The sequence below is a fragment of the Astyanax mexicanus genome, chromosome 1, assembly GCF_023375975.1.
Source record: "Astyanax mexicanus isolate ESR-SI-001 chromosome 1, AstMex3_surface, whole genome shotgun sequence".
NCBI classification, from domain to species: Eukaryota; Metazoa; Chordata; class Actinopteri; order Characiformes; family Acestrorhamphidae; genus Astyanax; species Astyanax mexicanus.
This window is the reverse complement of record NC_064408.1, coordinates 79,595,662-79,608,580: the sequence shown is the minus strand read 5'-3', so window position 1 is coordinate 79,608,580 and position 12,919 is coordinate 79,595,662. Positions and strand designations below refer to the sequence as shown.

Below are 12,919 nucleotides of genomic sequence, written 5' to 3'. Positions count from 1 at the left end.
GTTGAAAAGGTTCAGAATGTCCAGCATAAAAGTTGGCATGTTGAGAAACGTGTGTGCTGAGCTGACCTTCACATACCCATATAAATATAAAAAACATAAATGTTATAAAGTAATTACCGTACTATTTAACCTGCACATCTGTGCTACAATTGCCAGAGTAATATCAATTCAGTTTAGAGTATTTCCCCAGTCCAGCACTGGCTAAATGTACTACATAAGGAAACACAGCCTGACCCAGCAAACTGACCCAGCATATCTGAATAAATATACGAAAAACAGCCTGAATATATTACTTTGGCCCAGAACTGCATTATTTTTTACTATATTACTTTTCTGTTCTTAATTAAATATTATATACAGTATATACAGTAGTTTAACACATTGTCCAGCAGAAATACTGCTGAATAATCAAACTATTTAATTACAATACAATACTTCAATACTACGTTTTTTTAATTTATGCTTCTTATCTCACCTTAGACATGTTCTAAACCTTGAGAAGGTGACGGAAATAAAAAATAACCTTTTACAGAGAAAACCTACTCCTGCCTAAACTCCCAAACAGTCCTTCATGTTGTGGATTTAGCAGTCAGAGTCTGCGCAGAAGATGCAGGAGGCGGAGTCAGGTTTGAGTTTTTTCTTGCTCCGCCCCCTTTCTCCCAGAACAAGTATTTCTGAAGACTGACTGAAAACTACAGCGCAGCCTACTGGACCAGAAGAACAGCAGATTTTCCACCTGTATATCCAGTAAGTCCAGTGAGTGAACTGCTTGAACAGTGGTAGTGTATTAGTAATATGTATTTTATTATGAAACTATCTCAATTAAGTTCTTAAGTACTGGAGCTCAGCTCTGTTCGCTGCTGAGACACACAGAAGCTACTACAGTCCAGTACACAGTGTCTGTTACTGCAGCAACAACTCAAACACCACACAATAAATAATAAAAAATATATAGTATGATTTTATCTACAGCTAGATAAATAGGTGACATAATAATAAAAGGCGTGGCCACAACTTATTAAGGTGTGGGAATGAGAAGCTAATGTGTGGGAGCGAGATAATAAAGGCGTGGAAACGAGATAATTAACATGTAGGAACAAGCTAATAACAGGGTCATATGGTCATGAAATACCTGGAAAACTCACGTAGCAATTTCCAGGCTTGGATATATCTTGGAAAATTAAGAATACCCAGAAAGTTCTGGAAAAGGTCATGGAGATTTGCTCTGCAGATCTTTGTGTTTACATCTATCGACAGAGAAAAGCTATTTTAAGCTTACAAATTCATCAATTTAGTAATAAATACATCAAATTAATTCAGTAGTTTAGCCCTACACAATGGAGGATTTGACACACATTTTAATTTGAAGATTGTGTGCCAACATTGCTTAAATAAATGTTTTTCTTATATATAAAAATAATTTTAGCCCTACTGTAATCAATTTTGATTATAGTTTTAGTTGATTTTTGGTTTTATTGTCCATATCTGCATTGATGTTTTAAAAATCGTATGGTCAGGAACATTTTCCTTGAAGTCATGGAAATGTATTGGTTAAAAAGTGTATGACCCCTGTAATGAAATCATAGCTATTAAGGTGTGGCCACATTGTTCCTAACATTGTTTCTAATTTTTTTTTTTAAGCTTTCTATGATGTAGCAGCTGAGATAAGGCTATGTCACATCTTCACTCCTTCAATAGAGAGAGAGAGAGATGGCAGTAAGTGTAATGTGTTAATATTCATTGATTTTTTTTAGTAAACAGTACCTCTGAAAAGTTTGAACTCACCCTTTCATTTTGTTTTTTTATTTCTTTATTTAATGTATTTTCTACATTTTAGATTAATATTGAGGACATGAAATCAAAATATACATAGGAAATTAAATAGCAAAAAAAGTTTTGGCATTCGCAATCCCCTGACCTAAACACAGCTGAGATGGGTGATTTGAGGTGATTAGGCATGAGCTGGAGCACAGAGTGAAGGAAAAGCTGCAGTTATTGTTCATCACCTCCAGATGCTGAGAAAACTATTCCAGATGACTCTACCTCATGAAGACACTGAGATACAAATACCAAGAGTGTGCAGATCTGTCATCAAAGATGAATGTGCTACTACATTCTGCTATTAACACCTTTTGTTTACAAAATAATGATATTCTTTTACAGTTTTTAATGTCTTCAATGTTAAATTTACAATGTAAAGAATCATAAAAAGAAAGTAAACATTGAATGAGAAATGGTGTTTCCAAACTTTTGACCGGTACTGTAATTCAGAATGCTGTTATGTCTGCTCTTATTTTTCTATGGACTGGAAACTTTGCTACAAAGATCCAGTTAAGAGTTTGTATCGGGTGCTTGTAAGGCATTAGCCTAAGAGTTAATCCAAGAATCTCACAAGCACCACACACGCACTTCATCGGGGCTTTATACGGAGCCACTTGGATAAATTTAGCACCTTCAACCAAAGACGCTCCACTTCTTTGGAAGTTGGGGGATAACAATTAAATGGTTTCACACCACACTCCAGTAATTTGATAAGTTTCAGTCACTGTGGTTGTGATGATCTATATTAACAGATCTGCAGTCATGCCTGAAGTTCTTACACAAAATAACCCCCACCGTTCCCATTATTGTCAATAAAAATAACTAATAATAAAGGCAAAATCTAAAAGCTAGAGTGGGTAGATTAATGCTTACAAATGTCAATTTTTAAGAAAATGTTTTTACTTTCTGTCAGTCACATCGAAAGGAGCACAAGGAAAAAAGGTGCAGAAAAGCACACAGTTACACGGTAATGCAATTTCATTTTACTTTTTATCAGTATTTAGGCCACCAAATGCCCTTGTTTAATTGTAATCATACTTTTTTTCTCACGTCAAAGAAATGTGTCTACTGAGAAAAAGACAGTCAGGATGCAAGACTGTAACTGGACAATTGGGAATATCTGCTTCACAGTCTAGCTAAATATGTACTTTGTAATATGATTTTGATGCTAACTAGAAAGTGTTCTGCCTTGAAACAAAGCAATAAAATTGTTACATTTATGTTTATTGTTAATATTTTTACTATTGTTAGGACAACAGGTTGTACCATGACATTTTGGAAGCCCTGAAATGGTGCCAGGTGAACAAGAGAAATTTCCTTGGAAATGTTTCACCTCCTCCGGTACTGGGCATGTCTGAAGATGAAGCAGAAGAGGCCTTTGCAAATCTGGACGCTCTAAATATACTGACTGAAGAGGACGAGAGATCCAACATACTAAGAACCTTTTCCTTCCTTTTTGTCAGGCTAGAAGACATGTCTCTGTTCCTAGATAATGTTAGAGACAAAATGGGCATGAGAGTTTTTTGTGAATTAATTTAATGTTTGTATATATTTATTAGTATGTCGTAGTCCAAATTTCTTTAAGGGGTTAAACTTGCTTAAATACTTTTGTGTTTATATGCATGCTTATGCATAGTCTTTTTCTGTACATGGTTTCCATTTATTGATTACTGTGCAGTTTTAAACATGTGCATTCTAATAAAATACATTTGTGTGTAAATCGTGTATGTACAAGCATCTTCTCTTTCATTCTCAGACATGCCCAGAATCTATGGTTCCAGATTCTCAATGCTCCATGTGTGTACTCAGAGAGTGAGTGTGTGTATCAAATGAAGCAGTTGAATTCTGTTGTACTGTTGTGCGATGGCTGCTGCTGCCTGATTCACCTGTTGGATAAGCAAGCCATTTGCATTTTATAAAGCCTTTTAGCTATAGTTGTATAAGCAAATGCATGAAAAGGATAACAATGTTTGAAATTGTTTATTACTGAAGTAATCAGCTCACCAGAATGTGTACAAGAAAAAGAGATCAAGAAAGAGAGAGGGATTAGCATGCATCCATTGATGTTTACAACACTAGCAGTTTCCAAAGCATCATCTGGTTTGAGAGAAAAAAAGACCCTCCTCTCTTGTTCGCAATGTGTTGAAGCAATGATTACTATCTATCACAACAACAGAGCACAATGAATGCTGCTAAAGATGCTGGTACATGGTTCAATGAATGAATGGGTGGACTGACACAACACTAAATATATAAAACAAGATAAAGTGCTACAACCTCTTTCGCCTATGCTTTGATAAAATCTTACTTTTGCACAAAATACACAAATGGAAAAAGGGTTTCTTTTAGTTTCACATTGGATTGTCAAAGACAGACGCTTAAACTAAAACAGGTTCCTTTACATTAGCCAAGCGAGAAAGTAGTGCTTCTTAACGTTAGTGGACAGCAAACTGGTAAAGCAAATTTATTTTCACAATATCTCTTCAACTTAGTTACCAAGAAAAGCATGGAAAAATAAAAAGAGAGAGGAAAGTTTTGGAAAGTGAAAGCTTTCACTGCTTCATGTGCATCACTCGTTGGCAGATGACCCGCCTTGTCTTAGAAGAAACTCATCACAAGGAATAAACTATACAATGCTGTCAGAAGCACAATTTTGCTATGCGATCCAGCTCGCGATGAGGCATAATCACCACAAACTAAATTCCCCCGAACAACTATTCCCCCAAAAACCCACTGCAAAGTCTTATTTCATTTGTTTTCTATTACTTTACAAAAATAGATCTGTAAGTGATGAACTGTCACAACACATTATGAGAGGCAAGTAAGTCATGCTAATGACAAATATGGTTAGGTCTATGCAATATGCAGAGGTTTAAAGTGAAACTTGTGATGGGGAAATCTTAGCACCCTCCGTTCTACAGAGTGGAAGGTGGGGATCAAAAGGCCATGAAGAATATCTGCAGTGACTTTCATTAGGAAAGAGACATGGACTTCAGGCAGGCATGTAGGGAGGTGGAGGCTCCTTTGCTGGCATTGTCATGGCCATCTCATAGGTAGGGAGGATATACTGCATGAAAAGCATAAAAGAATGCCATTTAACACATTAAACATAGGCCTTAATGAGTATACACATCCAGACATACATGCAGCTCTTAAAAATGATTGGTTTCTTTGATATTACCAAATTTAAAACCACTGGAATATAATCAAGAAAAAGATGGATGATCCCAAACCATCAAACCAAACTGAACTGCTTGAGTTTTTGCCCTAGGAGTGGCATAAAGTTATCCAAAAGCAGTATGCAAGACTGATGGAGGGGAACATGGCAAGATGGTCATTTCTCATTTTCTGCAAATAAATGCTCTAAATGTCTACATTTTTATGTGGAATGTGGGAGAAATGTTGTCCATAGTTAATAGAAAAAAATATGTTAATTTTACTCAAAGATATACATATGAATTTTTCAGAGCTGTATACAGGAATGGAATCATAGTTAAGAGAACAAATCTTAACACATTTCCTCACTTTACAAACGGGCACGCACATACAAGACGTATGCTTTATGCAAGGAGAGCCCTCTGCTGGCAAGAAATGTGCAGTACCCTTTAGAGAAGCTGCTCACTTACATGTTGTTCTTTAAATATAATTAAGAAAACCTTTTTGTACTTATTATAAGTCAGCAATGGGCTGTTGCAGTAGTTTGCCTGCAACTGAACAGTTTTCTACTAATAAAGTTTTTTTAAACTGCTAAAGTTTTATCCTTACCACAGTTTTAATTTTAAAGAGTCACTGTATAATGTATCAGTGCGCATTACTGTAATACTTTTAATTATATTAGTGGTATTGGGACAACCCTTCTTTATATAATCTTACCACAGGACACACTCAAACTGCATGGTTCAAAACTGCAGCTTTTTAAGTATAACTGCATACTCACTCAACTTCCTATTAAAATATCTACTCAAGGGTGAGATCAAGCATGAATTACTGCTCACAAATTTGCATACTCGTTTGCACAAGTCTAAAATTGTGACCTTGGTGTCTACTTAAACGGTTAAATATATATCAGCTGTTACCAAAAGTAAAGCAGCTCTTTTGCTGAAAGCCTTATGAGTGGATGATACAGCAGCTGTTGATATACCTGTGGTGGAGTCTCAAAAGCAGGGTAAACAGCAATCTCTGGCATGTTTCTATTGTTGATGTACTTGTAGCAGTTCCACACACAGTTGATCAAGTAAGCCTGTATGTGGGAAAAAAAAACAATCATTAATGTTATACTAAGGCATATTCATAGTTAAAGATGCCTACTATATGAAATCATTGCAAAGGAAAAACACTACGTTTAATGCCATTAATTCAGCCAAAAACACTAACATGAATCCACCACAATATGTGAATTCCAAATTTGAAATGAACTTAAATGATACATTGAAAATAAATTTTAAAAAATATATTTCATTTCAGAGTAAAAAGCTGTCTGGATGTTGCTGGAAGTTGGAATACCTTCAGGATGATCAGGACAGCAAAGAAGATCAGCAAGAACAGCAGGAGGCAGCTGGAGTCCAGAGAAAGAAGGTTGTCTTTGTATGGGAAGTCCGGCTAAAAGGGGGGGGAAAAGCATGAAATACAAACGCTTTCAAGGTGAACATTTAGGGGACGGTGAGACTTTAAAGCAATGAGCTTTTTAACATTTCACAAACTCATGAAAAGACACATTAAACAGTGCTTCCATAGAATAAGATTTTGCATCAATTCCTTAAAATGGTGTGACAAGCTTGCACCACATGGCACAACATTAAAATCTACCCCACTGTGCACAGCTCAATAAATAAAGGGATTTAAACCTTTATTAGCTGTCTTTAGAGTTTTTTTTTGACAGCCCTTTGTCAGATGTATGTGACAGCAGTTCAGACTGATTTAATTGCAATCAATGTCCCTCTCCCAAAAGAAGAGTCTGGATGTGAACAATCTCTGCTACTCCATCACTTATTAAGAAAATCACATTTCTCCTCTAATGATAAATTAAATTTAATTACTTATAAAACAATAAGGATTTATTTCAAATTTATTTTCCCCTTATTTTAAACTGTCATGTCAGAAGACTTATACAACAACAAAGATCCTGGAAGAGCACTGACCAGTTGATTCAGGTAGTACTTGATCCGGGGTAGGTAGGTGAGAGAGCTGATGGCCACCAGGCAGCTCAGAGCAAAGTCAAACAGCTGGTAGCAGAAGAACGGGATGAGCCAGCCGTCGCGATGCTGATGTAAAACAAAATAATAATAAACAGAGCTCTATTGTTATGTTGTCAGTTGTCCACTGGATTTTGTTACCTATACAGTGACCACACCTACTTATAATGAATATGAATACATTTACTGGTAAGTGTTTACATTCTAAGAAATGCACTCAAATACCAAAATCATCCACTTTAGCTGCTGTCTGTAATAATACCCTTATTATAGTGTTAATAAGTCCTTACTAAACTTTAGTACAAACACAAATAACAATCAACAATGATTTTTCATACATTTATTCTGACTTTTATTTCACTGCAAACTGGTCAACGTAATTTCATTGTGTTATTAATACAATGAAATTACGTTGACCAGACAAAACATGAAATATCTTGGGTTTATTCTGTTGGGTTCAATCTTGTACAGTCATCTCTGCATCCTAGGCCTGAAGCAAATTCTAAATACTCTGGTATGAGTATTATGAGACAAGATATCAGGGGGTATCTATTCTAGATGTCTATATACAAGGTAAAGGGGTTTAAGGGCATTCTAAATTTGTTATATTGCTATGTTCAACTAAGCAAGAAGTAACAAGTTTGACTAAGACAAATATGCCTTTACAATGAAAACTACAATACAACACGCTAACATCAAACCTGATTTGAATGGTGCCATCTTGCAAGACTGTAAAGTGCAGATTAGATTAAAATGACACAAGGACACTTAAAGTACTTGCACAGCTATAACATCATGTAGGTCTTGTAACAACTTAAAATAACCCACAATTCAGATCAAAGGAACTGAGAATCATATGTGAGCCTGCACACTTGTGCACACTTCTGCTCTGAATGTATTTTCTGTGCTAATCTGGTACATTGGTGCAAAGTCTTCTAATGCACCCTGAGAACTTACAAAATAAAAAACAGAGATATGCAAACAAGTTACAGAAAATGTTAAAACAGACTGTCTTGCCGCACATTTTCCATTTGAAGACTGTACTGGTTTGAAAAGTGAAAAGTGAACAGGTGTTTTGAACCTCCAACACTGTTTACACAATGTTTTTCCATATGGGTGCTTTAAGAGAATGAATGTCAATCAACTAGAACATAATTTTCTCACAGCTTATTTTACATTACAGTGACCACAGTATAACATTAACAGAGGTCGGTAACTGCAATGGAAACACAGTGTTCACTTATCAATTTATGCTATTAAAGATTAACATAATGTGTTTGTTAAACAACAGTGCATTTACTCTGCCTAATACAAAGATTATTAGCTACGCTACATACATGTCATGTATGTATTAAATAAAATACACAAAGAACTGATTGCACAAGCAGGGTTTCTCAGAAAGTCAGGTATTTTAGGTAAAAATACATTTTTCAGTAACATTTTCCCTTAAAATTAAAAAGTGAACCAAAAGTGTTTCTAATATAGACAGAAAACATCATACTAGGTTTTTGTCTTGTATACAAAAACCTGAAAATGTTTGATCACCTCTAGTCAACTAGATACAAGTAGAATAGTATGGTAACACCAGACACAGCACCTTCTCATATACACTTACGGTAATGGCGCCATACACCATCATGGCGCTGATGGTAAGCATCAGTAGGGAGATGGCAAATCCCACACAAGCATGTTCTGGAAAATAGGACAAAGAAATCGAATGCATGGCATCTTTAGTATTTAAGTATCTTAGCCAAACATAACAACACAAATAAAGAGCAGAAACAGCCTTTACCACTATAACCTACCTGACATTCTGTCCGAGGCAAAATAGTGCTCGATAACCTCATACTGCAGGTCAACTGTGGGAACGTTCTCAGGGTGGGTAACTGCCACAGTCAGCAAGATTCCCATCAACAGGTTCACCACCTGAGAAAAAGATGTAAATGCTAGCATGGAGTTATTCTGTACATATGTACTATCTGTAATATCGCCATTTGTAGACACTATATAACATGAAAACAAACACAAATAAAAACAAGGCCAGCACAAAAGTGAAGGAGTCTGGCTGCTGATTCTCTGTAAATGTCAGTGAGTGTATGAACTATTTAGTTTTAAGAATAAGGCTGTAAGAAAATATGGATATTTTTTGTAGTATTTTTTTTGTAATACTGTACTGACTTTCAAAAATATAGTTTATTTATTAGTTTGTAAAGATTGGTTTACATGTAAAAAAAGTGGTTCACTATGTGATGTTTTTAAAACAGTGACCACTACATAGCAGAAGAGGCTCTATTATCCTGTTGGGCCACGTGGAACCTGGATTCAAGATGACATTACAAGGCATGGAAGAATACAATGTCCATATGGCATCCTACCACACATTTGCCCACACGTGTCACAGCTGGGCTTGTAGATCCCGTACTCCTCAAAAGCTTGATTGACAATAAATCTAGTGACTAGACAGGCAAAAGAACGACTGCAATCTTGCATTCCTGGAAAACTCACTCTGTGTATGGGAAAGCATTATTCTGCTAAAAATGTGATGATGCGATGGATCCTCAAGTCATCAAACCAGCAGTTGAGTCTCGGACACAGTATCTGGATTCATCACTAAATATAAAGTCCATGTTTCTCATTTATGAAACAACTGCAAATAAAGATGACAGTGGCTGGATGGTCTGGATAATGAACAATCCATCAAAACAACTATTCCAATGCTGCACTCCCTGTCTGTCAACTTAACAACTCATTTCAAGTCAACAATCTCTCACCAAGATGTACACTACTCTAAAGCAGCATCTAAGACTCTAAGAGTACTGGTGTGTTTGGAATAGTTCACACATTATCTAATTCACAATATAGCATTTACTATATAGTAAACTGACGGACTGACTGACAGGAAACGACCAAACAGCACCCAAACATACAAACATCCTTGTTTTTGCCGCTTTGAGGACAACTGACATAACACCTTTGCATTGCATTATGGTATACATGGAAAATTCTGTACAGTACATTTTGCAACACATTATGAGGTGTTAGATAGTGAACTATATTAGGAATAAAAATGTCCCTTACAGCACTTCCATTTTAACTCATGGAGTGTCTAAATTACATATACTTATCATGCCTGTTTTCTCTCTACTCCACCTAAAAATTTAATCAACCCAAATTCTGCATAAAAAACGTAAAAAACTAGACTACTGAAACAAAACTAAAGGTTTGGAGAACTGTTTGATTTGTATTTAGGAAAATACTGATTTTAAAATTATGTTAAAGAAAGAGCGAATATAATGATTGATATTCATTATATTTTTAAAGTTACATATTTACTTACATGTTTTTAAATCATTTCTATTACAATTACAATTACAATTTGTGGTAACGTTTATTATCAAAAATGAAAGCTTTTATATAACGTTAATGCTTGAACAGAAATCTTGAAGGTTTAGGTGTGTAATGTCACGCATAAAATTTACTAAAATCCTGGCCTAGGAAATAAACATTAAAATGACAAGAGTCTGAGTCCCTGTCTGGACAGTTTAGAAACTGGGTTCTCGTAGCTGGAAGGCAACAGTTTAGGCCTTCAGGAGTTATGGATGGCGTTGTTGTTCATCTTCCAGTGGGCTATATATCTGGCTATCGGACGAGTTTCAGCGAGAATTCTCGGGAATTCAATTGATAGTGTGTCTAAACATATTGTAGAAAACGCCCAGAATAACTAGCACCAGTTTAATGTCTCATAACCACCACTTCTTAGAGATACTTATATATGACAAAATTGACTTTAAACTTGCTGGTTAGCCTCTAAAGCTAGCTGGATCGTATTATCTAAGCTCGCTAAGGCTAGTCAGTTAACCGCTAGCTTAGCTAACCCAGTTATGCTAAGCTAACGTTAATGTATTGCAGAGGTTAGCAAAAATAACACTGAAATAACCGCGTTTAGACTGTTATTTGGAACAAGACTCCACTAATAAAGGGGTTATGGTTTTATTTAAAACAAAAACACTGTCTTCTTGTGTTTAATACTTCACAATATCAGTGATTATAAACAGACTCCTCAGTGTCACTGTGTTTAGCTAGCTGATGAAGCGGCTAACGACAGCTAGCCCGTGTTGCTAACGGCAGGCGGCGGTCCGGGTAACGGCATCAGGAAATAAACAGAGCGCTGAGCCCCAGTAAAGCGGAACCACGGCCGCGCAGACTCACCATGTACCAGGTGCCCAGGATGATGGTGCCCGTCCGGACATGACAGCACCCGCAGCAGCGTGTGGTGTAGAGTCTGCTGCGGCTCGGTTTAAAATGCATGGCGTCGTTGTGAACACCGTGGATGAACATCTCCGAGTAGGAGGAGGAGAAGCTCGGCCCGAAAACACAAACAGCCCCGAAGAGGAGGAGGAGAGCGCACCTCCGCCTCCAACCCGCTCCCTGCGGACAGGCCCAACACCAACACCCGCTAACAGACACACAGCCTCCCTGCGGACAGGCCCGCGACTCGGAGCACCAGCGCTCGATTGTTTCTGGAAGCGCCGCTGATCAGCTCCGGCTCTGTTATATAAATAACGAGCCCTGAACACACACACACACTCACAGAGCACACACAGCACTACCCACCGACCGACAGAGCGAGCGAGCGCTGGGTCACACACACACACACTGCACTGCACAGCCCCTACACCACATCACCACATCATCATCATCATCATCATCATCATCATCATCATCATCATCATCATCATCATTTTACAGTCATACTATCCCTGTGATTACTATTTCATAATAATAAAAATATATATTTATTAAAGTTAATAATTAAAAGTATGCAATACTTGTAATACATAATATGCTAATAATGTATTTCATTGTGTACTACATATTGATACATCTATTATAACAATAGCACAATGAATACCAACAATAACAGTAACAGAAATATAAATATGACATTTCTGCCATGGCCTTCATCTCTAAAAACAATAGAAACAGCTGAACGTGAGATTTAGAAGGTATTTGAATGTCTAGATGTTGTTTAAATGTGGAAAGTGCTGATATTTAGAGATTTAATATGTAATCTCTTGTGTTTGGGCACTTTTGGAGGCACAGAATAAGTGAGCCATTTACCCATCTCCCATTGCGCTTCTCTCCCCAGCACTTTGTGTAATGTGGTACTGTTACAAACTAACATTCAGTTGACAGTGAAATTTGGCAAATTTAAATAATCGACATTGTCCGTTATATCGACTAATCGTTGCATATTTTCTGTTCTCCATAAATCCAGTCAAAAAGAATAGCATCTTTCTGCCTTCCTCTAAGTTACTGACTGCCCACCTGTCCAACCCCATACAGATGGATGTTGGACCCTTAAGTTCTCCTGTCCCTTTTCTGGCCAGACTGATGAAAGTTTCTGGAAGTCAGCCTTTTCCATCACCCACCACAGATCAGCTGCCCACCACAGTTTTTGCCACCTGCCTCGCACTACTTGTTCACTCTCCACTACAGATTACATTCATGTTTATAATTCTAATTGCTTTTTTAGTGCTGGTGCTGCTATACACTTGAATATATTAGACCTGTGTGAATGTATAGTGACTTTTTTTAACCTTCATTTAAAAACTGTTTGACCAGTGGTAGGATGGTCTTGGTGCTCCCAAGACTTCTTCCTCCTCCAGCTCTGAGGGAGTTTTTGTGAGCCTCTGGGCTCACTGAGTTTTCTGTATTTTTATGTTTAATGTTTTTCCTGATTCTCTGTCTTGTGATCACATTTCTGTGACAACAACAGTTGTGAAAAGCTTTATAAAAATACATTTGATTATATATTAATTATGATTATATATAAATATGTTTAATTCTTATGCTTTGTACACTTCATCTTAAACAAAAAAATATTACATTAAGGGAAGTGCTTG

General features: G+C 36.7%; 1 protein-coding gene and 1 long non-coding RNA gene across 2 annotated transcripts; one reads left to right on the top strand and one right to left on the bottom strand.

The window, feature by feature from the left end:
* The first annotated feature begins 648 nt into the window (after positions 1-648).
* Positions 649-3,520, top strand: LOC111189292 (uncharacterized). The gene is made up of 4 exons (XR_002648716.2): positions 649-747; positions 1,642-1,716; positions 2,735-2,788; positions 3,073-3,520. It is a non-coding gene; the product is annotated as an uncharacterized LOC111189292 (long non-coding RNA).
* A 266-nt stretch (positions 3,521-3,786) lies between these two features.
* On the bottom strand, positions 3,787-11,661 carry laptm4a (lysosomal protein transmembrane 4 alpha). The gene is made up of 7 exons (XM_007253909.4): positions 11,223-11,661; positions 8,819-8,939; positions 8,629-8,705; positions 6,960-7,082; positions 6,325-6,420; positions 5,963-6,061; positions 3,787-4,888 (listed from the first exon to the last, which is right to left on the bottom strand). Exons 1-7 carry the CDS (start codon positions 11,349-11,351, stop codon positions 4,814-4,816), a joined length of 720 nt encoding a protein of 239 aa, XP_007253971.1. The 5' UTR covers positions 11,352-11,661; the 3' UTR covers positions 3,787-4,813.
* Positions 11,662-12,919: the final 1,258 nt, after the last annotated feature.

What these genes read in the sequence shown, in the direction of transcription:
- laptm4a (XM_007253909.4), bottom strand. Translation starts at nt 11,351, where the DNA reads ATGTTCATCCACGGTGTTCACAACGACGCCATGCATTTTAAACCGAGC. An exon ending in TGCCTCGGACAGAATGTCAG is followed by an intron (nt 8,706 to 8,818) that starts GTAGGTTATAGT and finishes CCTATTTTCCAG; the next exon opens with AACATGCTTGTGTGGGATTT. An exon ending in TGGTGTATGGCGCCATTACC is followed by an intron (nt 7,083 to 8,628) that starts GTAAGTGTATAT and finishes GTTTTACATCAG; the next exon opens with CATCGCGACGGCTGGCTCAT.